Source organism: Elaeis guineensis, chromosome 6 (assembly GCF_000442705.2).
Source record: "Elaeis guineensis isolate ETL-2024a chromosome 6, EG11, whole genome shotgun sequence".
NCBI classification, from domain to species: domain Eukaryota; kingdom Viridiplantae; phylum Streptophyta; class Magnoliopsida; order Arecales; family Arecaceae; genus Elaeis; species Elaeis guineensis.
In genome coordinates, this window is record NC_025998.2 from 13,175,970 (window position 1) to 13,192,015 (window position 16,046).

At 44.8% G+C, this 16,046-nt stretch overlaps 1 protein-coding gene across 3 annotated transcripts in view; it reads right to left on the bottom strand.

Annotated features, from left to right (window-relative positions):
* Window positions 1-1,871: 1,871 nt before the first annotated feature.
* Window positions 1,872-16,046, bottom strand: part of LOC105047185 (pterin-4-alpha-carbinolamine dehydratase 2, mitochondrial) — a 25,432-nt gene continuing 11,257 nt past the window's right edge. Inside the window, exons 3-7 of one of the 3 annotated variants that reach the window (XM_073259221.1) lie at window positions 8,352-8,398; window positions 5,704-5,789; window positions 5,502-5,625; window positions 3,306-3,374; window positions 1,872-2,221 (exon numbers count right to left, since the gene is read on the bottom strand). In XM_073259221.1, coding sequence (XP_073115322.1) covers window positions 2,133-2,221; window positions 3,306-3,374; window positions 5,502-5,625; window positions 5,704-5,789; window positions 8,352-8,398 — 415 coding nt within the window. In that variant the 3' untranslated portion in view covers window positions 1,872-2,132. Of the gene's footprint in view, window positions 2,222-3,305; window positions 3,375-5,501; window positions 5,626-5,703; window positions 5,790-8,351; window positions 8,526-16,046 lie in introns of all 3 variants that reach the window. The other 2 variants (XM_010925999.4, XM_010925998.2) reach the window with 2 other exon arrangements.

A 16,046-nucleotide genomic window follows, 5' to 3' on the forward strand; every position in this document is an offset into this window, starting at 1 on the left:
GTACCCATCTATCAGACAATTAGAAGACAACGCATTTCTCCACGGCATTTCAACAAACATCTTCTCCGCCTCTCCTATGAATCCCAAATTCAGCAAACCAGCAAATTACTGAATTCGGACACGACATCTCGCTGAGGCATGCTATCAAACATCTGGCGAGCAATGAAATGATTCCCATAACTAAATCAAATCGATGAATTCTGAATGAATAGATCCGCTTGCAACCCGTATATATAAACCATGATGGACCTGACTCTCTTTTTCGATTGCTTCGAGGCTGGACCAAGCCTTGAGAACGAAGGGAAAAGTCATGGAGTTGGGCGGGCGCTGCTCCCGTCCCCTTGTTCGAGGACTATTTGGTGGAAGAGGGAAAAGGCGTACTCGGGTGGCCGGTAATAGCGCGGCCGCGGGCGGCAAGACGGCGGATAGAGAAGAGGGGGTGGCGGACAAGGCCATGCTTGACGAGAGGGCGGAGTCGGCGATTGCTATGATTTCCATTAGTATAGCTCAGTATGGTGCACGAGTGCATCACATTGTGTTCCCTTCCCCACTTTTTTTTAATTACATGACCTGGTTCTATTTTGATTCACATTTTATGTTTCTGAAATCTTTTGTTAGGAATGGTTGTTCTTGTGATGCTCATGCGTTAGTCTAAGAATGTATCTATTTTACATTGTTTGTTGGATTTTCTTTTCAAATTTCTAACTTTTATCCTGTAATACTTCAGTCCCACTAAAGAGGTCAATGATGACTATATTTCATTCAATTTTCTTAATCAACTAAATTCAGAAATTCAATTTTCTAACTTCTATCACAGATACTAAGGTTGCATTTGAATATAGATCGCTAGCAATTTAATGTGGTAATTTGAATTACTGGTTTGATATTTTTTGAGTGGTAATTCAACTTACGATAATCTGAATTGCTTTGAAAAGAGTGACTATCAAATTGTCACTTCTTTGACAATGTTGCAATAAAAATTTTGGACAAAATTATTTCTTAAAAATATCACACAAAACTTATTACCAACCCTCCTCCTCCCCCTCATCTCTCTCCATGTGCGCCCTCAGTCTGCGTCTCTTCTATCTCCATTGGCTGCCCATGATTCCTCCACGTTTGTCCCATACCTCCTTTCCCCATGGCTCCTCCACGCCCGTCCTCCACACGCGCATGCCTCCTCCCCACCCCCTGTGCCCGCATTCTATACACCCCCGATCCCCACTTCTCCACACCACCACCAATCTACATCATTCCCGTTTTTCTCACCAAAGAAAAAGAAGAGCACCAAAATAAAATTATTGAAAATATTTTAAAATTTTATTTCACATTATCGATAATCGATTGTCATACTAAATATGTCAGTCAAAATTTTTCATAATTTTATTGTAACACTATCTATGTATACCAAATACAGCAATCAATGTTATTGACAATGTAATTGTGACAATTATTTTGAAAACAACCCACATTATCTTCCAAGATTACCTGAAAATACACCAAACGCAACCTAAGGATGAACGGCCAGATATAGTTCTTGCTTATTGCCAATGCCTGACTGTTCCCTAACCAACCAAGGGACTGAGTAAAATTGTGATATGCTAATTAGGCCATCGGACAAGCATTTTCCCATGTCATTTTATTTCTCTATTTTCTGTTGCATATATATTCTAGCCTATTCCTTATGACAAATGCCATTTCGATATGACGGTAGACCCTCCAAGCACTTCTACATCTAACCTTGATATAATATCTATTATGCTCAAACTCTTATGGTCTCAAACCAGTTCTCTTTCCGTCTTAGCTTTAGCACATAGGAGCAAACTGTTAGTTGTCTCCTGTCGCATGACACCAAATGAAACAATTACATCATATTCACAAATCCATCAACTATTGTAGAATTTCTTCTAAAATAAATAGGTTCGTATGATGATCCATAGGATAGCCATTGCCTAAAACGAAGCAAGATATGCATGACAAAGTTTGGCCCTTGCATCAAAAAAAGACAAAGTTTGGCCTATGCAATAATTCATCGCCCACATATGCTATGCTAAAAATGTAACTAGTAACCTCTATAAGCAGAGCAGAAGTTTAATTGTATACCACGTCACCACATGAATTCCAAATGCATATTCCTAAGCAGCAGCTTTCCTTCTTAGAAGATGTTCGACATGGAGAGAATTGATCTTAGCAGCGAGTATGAAATCATTTTCAGTCAATCCTCCTGCATGTAACAAAAAACAACAGTTTTAAGAAACGAAAAAAGAAAACATTTTTAATTATAATTTCATGGTAATTGCATTGAATATAAGCCATGTAGTGTCACACAAGTCGCTTGGTGCTATTCCTGCAGCATTCAATATCGTTAAAAAAAAGAAAAAGTTGATAGAACGCACTATAACTAATTTCAGATAATGGATAGTTTATATGATATGCTGACTATTTCTATTAGTAAATTCCCCAGCCTGGTCAAATTACTAGGAGAAAAAGAAAGAATTTGCTAATGTTATAAATGCAACCTTTTGTTTTTCTATATCAAGAAAGTAAAAAAGGCATCGATCTATAAATGACAGAAAATAGAGAGAAATTGTTTTGACATTGATAAATTTACCATTGAAGACCTAAAGATGTACAAACAGGTGTTAATGCATATATATGTGCAACAGTATCAGGATATGTGAATTGGTTGTGGCTACTTTTTCCATCCAGTCATCATTTTGGTATGAATGTAAGCAGCCTTTAATGGTCTAACGATAAGGCTCTACTACAAGTAAACATCTACATAAACTATCATCTCATCATTATGGGCCATAGCAGAAGAACTTTGATGCGAATCTTCAACCAGGTCCAGTAAGGTGACTGATTGGCTTGTGCACCAACATTTCATACATCCAAAAACTGGAAAGCAGATATATCTCCAATATAAAGTAAGCCAAAACCATTTTCCTGCAATTTGCAATGGTATACAATGTCGGCACAGGATGCAGTCCTATACTGTGTGTTGATATTTCGTACCATACCGATTTTTCAGAAAAACAATACGCCCCCCCCCCCCCCCCCCCCAGTACTTGTTTTTAAAACCTGGACTATGATATTTACTAGAGTCAATGACATTATACAGTGAAGGAGAGATATGTTCAGAAAAGGCCAGCTCCTTTTTAAGGCTTTTTCTTAAATAAATATGAAAAGTAAAACACCACAAGCATCCCCATCAGAATGAGAAAGCGTAAGCTCTTCAGTATTCTTGATCCAAGAAGGAAAAAAATTATCCATTTAAAAGACAAAACTAAAGTGACTTAACAACTTACCAACTGAATGAGTCCATATATCAATTTTGACATTGTTCCAACCAACCAGATGAAGGTCAGGATGATGACCTGAAAAAGGACATATGTTGCCAGCACATATATTAAAAAAATGGTAACCACATTTGAAAATTAAATTTGAAAAGCATCTTCTTGTATAGATCAACTACAAATAAAATTATTTGCACACTCAAATTACATCTGAAAATTTTCATTCCGAATGTCTAAAGAAGACCATTAAAGATGTAATATAGGAACTTCTTTTTGGTTTATAGCTCCTTGAATTTAGGGTCAATATCAAATAATACACTATGATACACCACAAATTGATTGGGCAAGGATGATATTTAATCAGAAGTACAGATAAATCATAATCCCATGGTTTTCTTGGTGTCAGATCAAAAAACGAGTTAAACAATAATTACATGATAGTACCAAATATTTTAACTTCCATCTGTTTAAGATTCATATAATCCTTTTTAACATATGGCATTTCATCATCAAAGAACAAGTTAACCAACAAATACATGATAACAGGTTAAACCATGAAAGCTATTAAGAAAATAGAGATACTGATATAGTATGAAGAATTTTTGAAGTTGCAATCTACATAAAAACATACATATATTCCATATAAGGCTGATATCTACCAATTCACCTTTCAAAAGGCTAGATGATTATCTAACCCAAGTACCATATACATTCAGCATCATTGGATGGCTATGGAAAATGTTGAAACAGAACTATCATTATACATGCACGCATGCATATATTCCATATATGGCTGATAACCTACCACTTCACTTTTAAAAGACTATATGATTATGGAACCCAAGGACAGACTCAAGATCATTGGATAGCAATGGAAAATGTTGAGATATAACTATCATCACACATACACCCATATTCTGTAAGGTACCACTTCATTTTTAAAAGAGAAAATTATTACTGAAGCCAAGGACTATATAGATTCAACATCATTGGATGGCTACAGAAAATGTTGAGATAGTACTATCATCATAATCAGTATGAAGTATGAACCTTTCACCAGCACAAAATCAGCTGAAAAGATGCGAGAAGTAATTAAAGAATTTAATTGGTGATTATATTGATGCTTTTTTATAGTGAATTCGTTTGAACAGTATCCTTCTGCATTATTCTGTGTTGATCTCAAGTTTTGCACCATACAGTTTTCCACCAAGAGATGCTATTGGTGGTCCACAAGATAGTACAAGATTAAGATATGAAGCTTCCATAGAATTAATAAAGGACAAGCTAATAACAAATCCACTCTATCTTCAAGTAGTGGCAACAGCCAGTCGAGCACTCTAGAATAATTGAAGTACTTCCAAAAAAAACTTATAGGATCCAAACAAACTTCAAATTTAATCAAAAAATCCTAGCAAAGAATCATCCTAAATGTGACTGATAAAATAAGCAAGAAACTGGAGAGAGAGGGAGTAAAGGAGAGAGAGAGAGAGAGAGAGAAAAAACTTTCATAGTTGTTGCCCTATGCCTGATAGCCGTATCGTCTAGCTTGCACTGCTATTGTGGCTGGAATATCTTACGGATGCTATTCTGTTGTTTTTGCATTTTTTTGCATTTGCATCACAAGCCTACTAGAAAACACTAACTACATAAAAAAAGAAACAAAAGTTCGAGCTCGGGGTCTTTTGTGTTGCAAGAGAATATAAGAAAAAGGAATTAGAAAAGAAAAACTTTCCCTTGGAAATTTAAATTTTTTCATTTGTCCAGTTTGCTAGAAGATTTGGTGATTTCAGGAAAGAAATGCTTCACTTGTACACTGCAAAAGTTAAACTCTGTCTCCCTAAACCTTTTCTGAAATTACAAAGTCAAAATTTGCTGCAAAGAATAGAAAATGATTTTCGTATTCTAGGCTTCTCCCAGTTAGAAGAAAGCAGAGTATGTATGTATCATTTTCGTATTCTAGGCTTCTCCCAGTTAGAAGAAAGCAGAGTATGTATGTATGGTATGTATATATGTATGGTATGTATGTATGTATGTATGTATGTATGTATGTATAGGGAATAACTATGTTTAGATGCCTTTTTCCTGGCAAACTAACGACCCTGAGGGTAAAAAATAAAAACTGGAAATGAGGGAAAATGCTGCATAAAGAAAATATCAGTATCTCAAAATCTTATATCAGTGACTGGCAATATGTGAAACCAAATATACCCTCTGCCTCAGCAACATCTGCCACGAGCTGAAATAACTCCAACCCTTTTGTGAAACTCTTCACTTTCCATGATCGATGCAGCTTCATAACACCATCTTCACTCAATAAATTCCAACCTTGTACCTAATTTCAACATATGGATCAGAAGCATCTTCACTCAACAAATGCAGAAAGGAGCCTAACAAGAGGTTGTAAGCAAACCTGTGCAAGTAGTTCATTTGCTGACTGTTCAGACATTGGCCGAACATCCTTTGAGTCACATGGAACACATTTCTTGGATGTCAAATCTGTGATTAGCAGCAGAAGATTTTTAGACTGTGAGATAAAACTACATTCGTGATCTCCCTACAATTTGGCATAGAAATTTGAACCTGGAAAAATAGCATTTAGGGATACTTGGTACAACAGAAATTATAAGTTTACCGTGTTGATGTTATTTATCACTACAAAAGATTTTTGATGTATTTAAATCTAGAAAAAAAATCATAAATTTGTATCATCATAAGAAGAAAGGACAACTATATTTTTTCACTGAAGATGATAAGGGCTGAGATTACCAGCTACTACTGGCTGGTAGGTTCCAGACCAATAAGAGATCAGCATGCAGCACCTCACAGCTAAGTATCATTTTGACACAACCACATATCGCTCGATAGCACACCTTACTGCTAGAGACATCCTCTTTTTCTGCTTGTTTGAATGGTTGGTGCAGGTCTCTTCTTGTGTTGGTATGTACACAACATGATACATACCACACTAATACTGTTATGAGCCTGTACTGCAACTTTTAAATCCTTGATGTCACCACTAATGTTGTGTGTTACTCCCAATCAAGGAAATTGCATCCTCCACTCAAAAACAGGCTCAATCTAATTTTATCGCCAATCTTTGAGTTAATTCTCAAATCATTATAATGATGTTTTCTCAAATTTCCAACTATAATGTATGTGGAATGATGCTTTGACAAATGACAATTCATAACCTCTTTGGGCAAGACTGTGCACTAAAAGGTATGTAAAATGAAAGAAGAACAAATAAATGAACACATAATGTTGTCAGGGTGAATGCTCCAATCCCCTAACACATACCAACACAGCGAAATTCATGGAACCAGGAGGGGTATTAGTTTTCCTAAAAATCTAACCAACAAAAAGAATTGACAAAAGACAATTCATAACCTCTTTGGGCAAGACTGTGCACTAAAAGGTATGTAAAATGAAAGAAGAACAAATAAATGAACACATAATGTTGTCAGGGTGAATGCTCCAATCCCCTAACACATACCAACACAGCGAAATTCATGGAACCAGGAGGGGTACTAGTTTTCCTAAAAATCTAACCAACAAAGAGAACTCTTAAGTGAGAATTAATAATAATGCAATTTCTGATAGAAACACCAACTTTTACACCTATTTTGCAATTTTTCTTTCTTTTTTCTTTTTCCTTTTTACTGTATTTAATTATCTGAAAATTTTAAGTAGATATTCCTCTTTTGAATTCAAAATGCCTTCCCTCACTGACATCATTCCATTTATTCTATGGATGCATTTGTCCTTTTATGTGTTACCAAACTTATACATGCATGAAATCCCTGTATCTAGCACACAAACACCTGGACTAAAAATTGTACAAATACTCCTCAAATTCCTCATAGTTTGAACCATGTATTTTGAAGATCAGTTATCTATGGAAATTTAATGATTGTTGATCAATATATGATATGGTAATTATATATCAAACCATCCTTAGTATTAAGTTATCTTAGTAATTTTTCAGAATTTAGATAAATATATTCACATGTGTAAATTAGTATTCCACCCTTATGAATGCATGGTACTCGAATCCTTCCCTCTCCAAATTATCTCTTGCTATTTACATCCATGTCAGTATGTGGGTATGTATGAAAATACGTTCATTTATTTGATATATGAGGACAAGATTAATAGGCTTTGACACTTTTAAATCTCCATGCATCCAACTAGATGCCTGTATGGGCATCTAGATTCCTCTATATAATGCTGACTTCCTTTTCCTCAAGGCACATATTAACATTCTGAGTCAGCTGATTTCTTTCTTCTTACAGCCTACATTTTTATCTGCTACTGTTAAAAGTCTTCTTACAAAACTGCCCATCAGCCTAAGCAAAGCTGGTTAACATTCCTCTCTCCATGTGAGAGATCTAGGTTCACCTCCTGGCAGTGGCAATGCCATCATATCTCCTAGAAAAAGGTGTTCTTGCAAAAGCATATAATGCAGGAATTGGTTAGTAAGGCTCCGAATATAGCATCATCTAATTTCCTTCAAGTAAATATTTAAGAAATTTCATGCATGAGCTTCCAAAAGGAATTCTCTATTTTTGGATTTAGTTAATTGAGCTATAATAAAATTTAATGTGGTGATGTCCATGAATTTAGTTTTTGATAAAAGCCATTAGCTGGTGACAATGAGAACTTGCAGAAGGACTTGTGAACCACCTTGCAAGATACTGGACCAGTTAATGCAATACTGCAGGAAGGGAGAGTCTCACTTTCACTTAGGACATTGTCTGTTTAATCATGCAGCTATGCTCTGAGATCCTACCAGCATTATATAAAATTTATATAATGAACTTCACAGAAAGATACCAGTCAGTAATTTTCATAAATATGTTGATAGATTAGACTCTCCAGATATAATACACATCAACCTTGAGAGTGAACATGAAATGGGTATGTAAACTAAATACCAGTTAACACACAACATTAGAGTTTTTTCAGAAATTTGTAATACAATCTCAAACAATATTCTAAAAAGTCTATAAGGCAAGGAAGCTAATAGAGCACCATGTGAAGAAGGATATGTATGTATACCTAAGATACGATGAGACCGGATCTTATATTCATCATACAGGGTCAACCTACAGGTGTTGAAAAGGTTAGCACACACCTTGTGATGTAGAAGAAGAACTAAATCCATAGCTAAATCTCCTAATTGGTGGTACTCTAACACGTGCTTGACACAACTTGGATATCCAGCAATCTGAACTGCATGAATATAAAACACCATCTTCACGATGCAGAAAGATAATATAAAAGGCAAGCTTGCTGAATATAGAAGAACTACTGATGAAATAAATTTTGTTGGAAATGATATTGCATATCCTAATAACCTTGCCACCTCATGGGATTAAATAGCGGTACTTAACTGCTGATAATCTAGACAGTTTGGTCTGCTATCACAAACAACAATACAAATGGCAGTATGAGGAAGGAAATATCGCAAGACTGTATGCTTCCAACCATTTGATCAGTAGTATATATAGCTACTTTAATTTTTCAACCATCCAATATATGTCCATTCCCATATCTCATCGGATGTTCAAAGTTCAAACCATGTCATCATTCAGTCGCAACCAACACAATAGAGGTTAGAGGATCTATGACAAATAAGCACCAGCAGCAACTCTGCTTACAATGTCACGCCGAATGTTCTAGAATTGGAACTAGTGGATCTCATGAGACTAAGACAGGAACCAAGGGGAGCAGTATACACAGAGACATAAGGCCAAGAATTTTGAGAGCTGCAAAACCTTGAGTGCATCAAAAATACGGAGAATCTTGATGCCTTTGCTGAATTTTCCAACAAGGATCAGGAGTGCACAAGCAGCTGTTTAGGCACTTCTAGCATAAGCTACCTTTATATGAAAGTGATGAACACAGAACAACTGCTAAGCGCCAGCCAAGAAAGAGATGGTGGTTGTATCCTGTACTTTGATGACGCACACGAGCTAAATGTATGCAGGGAGGGAAAGTACAGGAAGTTCATAGTGAAGGATTCTGCCCTACTATATTGTGTAAATGCGACATAAAGATCAACTGGCCACCATTCTCAAACTATATTTCACAGGTACATCTTTATGCCTATTTATATTTAAACTAGGAGGAAAATTGGGTGCAATGTTAGGACAAAGTTTATGCTAATATTTGGAAAGACACATAAAACATAAGGATGGATCAGATTGATAGATAAGAATAATGGGAGCAAGAGAAGCCAAGTATGTGGAAATGGCCAATACTCATTAAGCTATAGCTCAAGGTAAATATAATGTGCAAAAAAAAAAAAAAAAAATGTGATTACCATCAATGGAGAGAAGACCCCAATATCTAAACTACAAACTACATACATACACTCTAACACAGATGATACCCAATCAACTGCAGGCAGATCACACTTGTACCAAAGGAAGCTGGCACTTCATTGTAGTAAGATTTTAGAAGCTATCGCAATAAGAGGTTACAAAAGCATAGTAAGATTTTAGAAGCTATCGCAATAAGAGGTTACAAAGTCTCGTAACAGAAGCATTGCCTGCCAGGCAAAATAATAGAATCAACACCGACTTGTTCAGAGAGGTGTAACTAACCCTGACACAAACCTTGACAAGGTTGGACCCCTATCTCCTAAGCGAATGGTACATGAAATAAGACAAACAAGCAAAAGACATTGGCCCTACCTTCTGAGAAGGCTCAAAGGAGGCATAATAAAGAAACACTGATAATCCTACTTGTTGGGGGATACCCGCCGACCGACCGACCGACTGTCGGAGGGCCCGACCGACTGACGGCCCGACCGACCGACTGACGGCCCGACCGCCTCCGACGGACGACTCCGACTGGCCGATAGACCGACCGATAGTCGGTCGGGCGACCGACTGACGGATGCCATCAGCAGTTAACTGCCGGCCATTCAACGGCCCATCACCGGCCGGGGGTATGTCGGGCGTAACCTTCCCGACCAACTGAACCCGGGGGTCTGATGGCCGACTTACATGGTGCTCGCCGATCAATGGAGGGGCCCGACACCACTCAACTGGCTACCGACCTTGGGTCGGTCGGCTCCTCCAACCACCGTACAGCCGCCAGACGTTGTCAGCTCTGACGCGGACATGCGGCACAGTTACCTAGGGGCATTGTCCCGCCGAGAGCCGGGTCAACCCTGGTAATTGGACGGCCACACGGCGACATGACGTTTTCACGGTGGCTCTGACAGTCCACAGTGAGTTGACAGCTCCTCACTTGTCCGCGCCATTAATGACGGCGCCATACCTGGCTCCACTATATATACCGGGGAAGGCAACAGTGCAAAGGATCGATCCGCCCGTCTCTCCCACATACGCAGGCTCGCTCCTCTTTCCCTCTCCCTCTCTCAGAGCTCTCTGTCTGCATTTCACTGTTGCCCAGTCACCTCTCTGACTTGACCGTCGGAGGGTCCCCGCCGGAGCCGCCTCCGGTCAGTGCGGACTTCCTTTTGCAGGTGCACGCTCCCCGGCGATCGGACGACGAGGCGATTGGCCGCAACAGATTGGCGCGCCAGGAAGGGGGGACAGCATGACAAAGACAAGAGCTCAACGATCGAGAGTCACTGGGTCGGCCAGGCGCTCTTCCTGCCGGGAAGAGGCCTCTCCACCACCACCGGCGGCGGAGCCTAGCTCTCCGCACCCTGCAGTGACCACGGAGGCCCAGATTGCGGCCATCGTACGGCAGATGACCGTACTGACCGACGCAGTCAAAAGCCTCCAGCAGCAACCGGCGGCCCGACCTATGCCTTCCAGGAGTAGCCGCCGACGACCGCGCCGATCCCTGTCGCCTCCATGCGAGCGCTCCCAGCAGCGCTCCCACGGAGAGGAGGAGGGACGACCACGGCGCGACGACCGACGGTCCCAGCGGCCCTCTCCCTCCCCGTTGGAACGGGCAAAGAAGGAGAAGCGGCCGCGCACACCGTCGGCCTCCCTCTCGGAATCTTCTGGAGACTCCACTCCTGGGGTCTCCCAGCATCGACGAAGAAGTGGACAAGCTACTCGAAGCAGGCTTCATTCGGGAATCCACGTATCCCGACTGGCTCGCCAACGTCGTCATGGTCAAGAAAGCCAACGGGAAGTGGAGGATCTGCATCGACTATACCGACCTCAACAGAGCCTGCCCAAAGGATAGCTTCCCACTTCCGAAGATCGACCAGCTGGTGGATGCGACGTCCGGATTTCGACTGCTCAGCTTCATGGACGCCTTCGCCGGGTACAACCAGATCCGGATGGCGCCTGAAGACGAGGAGCATACCGCGTTCGTAACTCCCAAGGGCCTCTACTGTTATCGGGTGATGCCCTTCGGATTGAAGAACGCCGGCGCCACCTACCAGCGACTCGTCAATAAGGTCTTTAAAGACCAGATCGGGCGTAACATGGAGGTGTACGTGGACGACATGCTGGTAAAGAGCACGCAGATCCCGGACCATGTTCAGGATCTCGAGGAGACCTTTTGCACCCTTCGCCGACACCGAATGAAGCTCAACCCGACCAAGTGTGCTTTCGGGGTGACCTCAGGGAAGTTCCTCGGATTCCTCGTTTCTCAGAGAGGGATCGAGGCCAACCCTGAGAAGATAAAGGCAATCCTCGACATGCGTCATCCGAACACCAAGAAGGAGGTCCAACAGCTGAACGGAAGAATCGTCGCTCTTAGCCGATTCATTTCCCGGTCGGCTGAAAGGTGCCTCCCGTTCTTCAAGATTCTGCGTCAAGCGGACGGTTTTCTTGGTCGGATGAGTGCGAACAGGCCTTTGAAGCCTGAAAAGGTACCTGGCTTCCCCCCGCTGCTCGTAAAGCCGCAGGTCAGGGAGACCTTGTATCTTACTTGGCCACATCTTCCGAGGCGATCAGTTCGGTGCTGTTCGGAAAACGAGTGCCGAACTCATCAGCCCATCTACTACACCAGCAAAGTGCTCCACGGTGCCGAAGCCAGATACTCGGAGACGGAAAAGATGATTTTCGCCCTGACCGTCTCCGCGCAACGGCTTCGACCGTACTTCCAGGCCCATGCCATCGTGGTACTCACCAACCAGCCCCTGAGGGCAGTACTGCGCCGGCCCGACACATCTGGACGACTCGCTAAGTGGGCAATGAAGCTTAGCGAGTTCGACATTCAATACCGACCAAGGCCTGCCTGAAGGCCAGGTCTTGGCCGACTTCATCGCCGAATGCCCGACGACCGACCAAGGGTCGGGAGCTGAAGACCCGGGACGAGATACGGTCTCTGAGCCAGACCCGATCTCCACCTGGGTACTCCACATCGACGGAGCCTCGAACGCTCAGGGAAGCGGGGCCGGGCTCCTGCTCACGAATTCGGATGGGGTGGTCACCGAATACGCCCTCCGGTTCGACTTCAAGGCCTCCAACAATCAAGCCGAATACGAGGCACTCCTCGCCGGCTTGAGGATGGCGAAGGAGCTGGGCATCGACAGCCTCCGGGCATTCTCCGACTCTCAGCTGATCGTGGGGCAGTCAAGGGCGACTTCGAGGTGCGAGATCCGACCATGATCAAGTATCTTCAGAAGGTGAAGGACCTCGTGGCACGCCTCGAGTATTTCGAGATCTCCCACATCCCCAGGAGGAGAATGCCCGCGCCGATGCTCTCTCCAGATTGGCAACGTCGGCCTATGACTCTTTGGGTCGGACGTTCGTCGAAAACCTCCAGCAGCCGAGCATCGATCGGGTCGAAGAAGTACAGCAGCTAACGTCCGAACCGAGTTGGATGGACCCGATCGCCCAGTACCTGACCGACGGGATCAGCCCGAAGATCCTGCGGAGGCCAAGCGACTCCGATGGACGGCGTCGCAGTATGTGATCATGGACGGCCGACTCTACAAAAGGTCGTTCTCCCTCCCTCTGCTCAGGTGCTTGGGGCCGACCGACGCCGACTACGCTCTCCGAGAGGTTCACGAAGGAATTTGTGGGAACCACTTGGGGGGCAAGTCCTTAGCCTTCAAGGTCTTGCGACAAGGCTACTACTGGCCGACCATGAAGAAGGATGCGGCAGAGTTGGTCCGAAGGTGCGAGCCATGCCAAAAGTATGCCAATATTCAGCACCAACCGGCCAGCCAGATCGCTCCCATTGTCGCTCCGTGGCCCTTCGCCCAGTGGGGAGTCGATATTCTCGGCCCATTCCCACCGGCGTCGGGCCAGAGGAAGTTCATCGTTGTCGCCATCGACTACTTCACGAAGTGGGTCGAGGCCGAGCCCTTGGCGCAGATCACCGAGCGAAAATGGAGGACTTCATCCAAAAGTCCATCATCTTCAGGTTCGGATTGCCGCACACCATCATCACCGACAACGGACGGCAATTCGACAACCGAGACTTCAGAGACTTCTGCACCAGATTCCACATCCGCCACCGACTAACTTCAGTCGGGCACCCGCAGTCCAATGGTGAGGTTGAGGTGACCAACCGAACCTGCTCCATGGACTCAAGACCCGATTGAACGAAGCCAAAGGTCTCTGGGTCGACGAGCTGGGCTCCGTTCTGTGGGCTTACCGAACGACCCCCCGCGTCCCGACCGGGGAGTCGCCGTTCAGTTTGGCCTACGGACAGAAGCTATGATCCCGCTCGAGATTGGCCTACCATCTTCGAGGGTCGAGCAGTACCAAGAGCCGGACAACTCCGAAAGTCGGAGGGCCGACCTAGACCTCCTCCCCGAACTGCGAGATGAGGCTCAAATCCGAATGGCTTCATACCGACAGAGGGTCGCCCGGTACTACAACGCCAAGGTCAGACCAAAGCTCTTCAGGCCTGGCGACCTAGTCTTGAGGAGGCAGAGGTGTCGAAGCCCTTGGACCAAGGGAAGCTGGCTCCCAACTGGGAAGGACCCTACAAGGTTGCTGACACCTTCGGGCCGAGAGCCTATCGGCTGGAGACCCTTGAGGGGAAACCCATTCCCCGGACTTGGAACGCCGACAACTTGAAGCTGTATTACCAGTGAATTTTGAAATTCACTAGGCGGAATACAAGTTCAGTTTGAAATCTCGGAGTCTTAAAATCTTCGACTAGTGATCGGCGCTCAGCCACAGCGTATCGACGTGGACTTAGCACCGACGACGCGTCGGACTCTTGCGAGCACCGACGCATCTATACTAACAGGAGTCGACACTCCTTCGACGACTCGTCGGACCTTCACAAGGGCCGACGGACTCTTACAAACGGGAGTTACACTCCTTCGACTTTCGGCAACACATCCGCCCCTGACAAAGGCCGATGCAGCTGTTGCGACGGGAGTTCATACTCCTTCTACGGTCGAATTTTCGGGCAGAATCCATCGGCCGACAGGTCGATCGGGCCCCGACCGAAGAAAGGCTAAAAGCCCACGCGACTATTGTCGCGACTTCCGACCAGGCTACGGCCGGTCGAGGGATATTCGGCTTACCACCGTCTATCACACGACGCGACCTTAGTCGCACCCACGACTTGCCGACCGACCTACGGCCGGCTGAACGACATTCGGTTTGCCACCGTCTGTCAAGAGACAGAGAACCCGACGCAAGAGCATGGGGACCCGACTTACTATCGTTCCCCCGACACTGCGCCGGACGACGATCGACTAAATGCATCTATGGAAGTCCGGCTACCGAACCTTTGCTAGGTTCGGTCGGCTCCCGACTCAATAGATGCGCCCGACTGACGACTTCGACTATTGGAAGCCGACCTAAAGTCGGGACCCATTCTACTTTCGGGGCTGCGCAAGTTGTCGGAGTCCTACCGACTCACGTGAGTTAGTGGCTTGCTTAAGTTAGCAACTAAAGTTCGACATCACAGCTATAGTCGGCATTACAAACAGGAAGAAAGAAGTCTCATTCATTGATGAAAAGAAATTACAAAGTCGGGTCGACGCCCGATTACATGTATTTTCAAAAAGTACAGATGGTCGGCAGGACCGATCATCCATCCTAGTCGATCTCTTCGACCGACGGAGGATCGGGGATGATTGGCGTCTCGGCCATTAGCAGCGCTGGGTCGGCCGCCGAAGGATGGGCTTCAGTCGGCGAAGGAACTTCGGTCGGCACTTGCTCCGGGATGGCCTCCTCCCCCACAATGACGCCTCCCGACGGTTGGTCGGCCATCTCCTCCGTTCCTTCTCCTTCGGCTCCTTCCTCCTCGGCTAGCGGTGGGACGACGCGGCTGACGTCCAACTCCGGGTACAAGGCGTGGACGGTGTCCCGACCGTCCTCGAACCCGACCCGGTATGAAGCGAAGCCCGATTCGAGCATCTCCTCCCGGTATTGGTCGGAGGACCGGAAGTCCTCCACCGCCCGATCGGCCGACTCCCTCGCCGACCTTGCCTCGTCCTCAGCTCGGGCGAGCTCCTGCCTCGCCGACTCCGCCTCGACCTTCGCCATTTCAGCGTCGATCTGGGCGATGGACAGCTCCTCTTCGGCTTCCGCAAGCTTCTCCAGGCTGACCCGAAGTTGCTCGCGTTCCCCTTGAAGTTCGGCAGTTGCACCATCCCGTTCGCGTCGAAGACGGCGCACGGCCCGACCTTTGTGCTTGGCCTCTTTCTCGGCCGACCGGAGTTCGGACCCAAGCCGGGAGACCTCGTCGACTAACTTGGCCTCCCGGTCGGCCGACTGCTGGAGTTGGTCGGCCAACATTGCCCTCTCAGCTTCGGCCGCCGCTGACTTCTCCTTGAAGGCCGCCCGAACGTTGCCGAACCTTCGATACCCGGCCTCCAGTTCGGACATGGTGAAGATC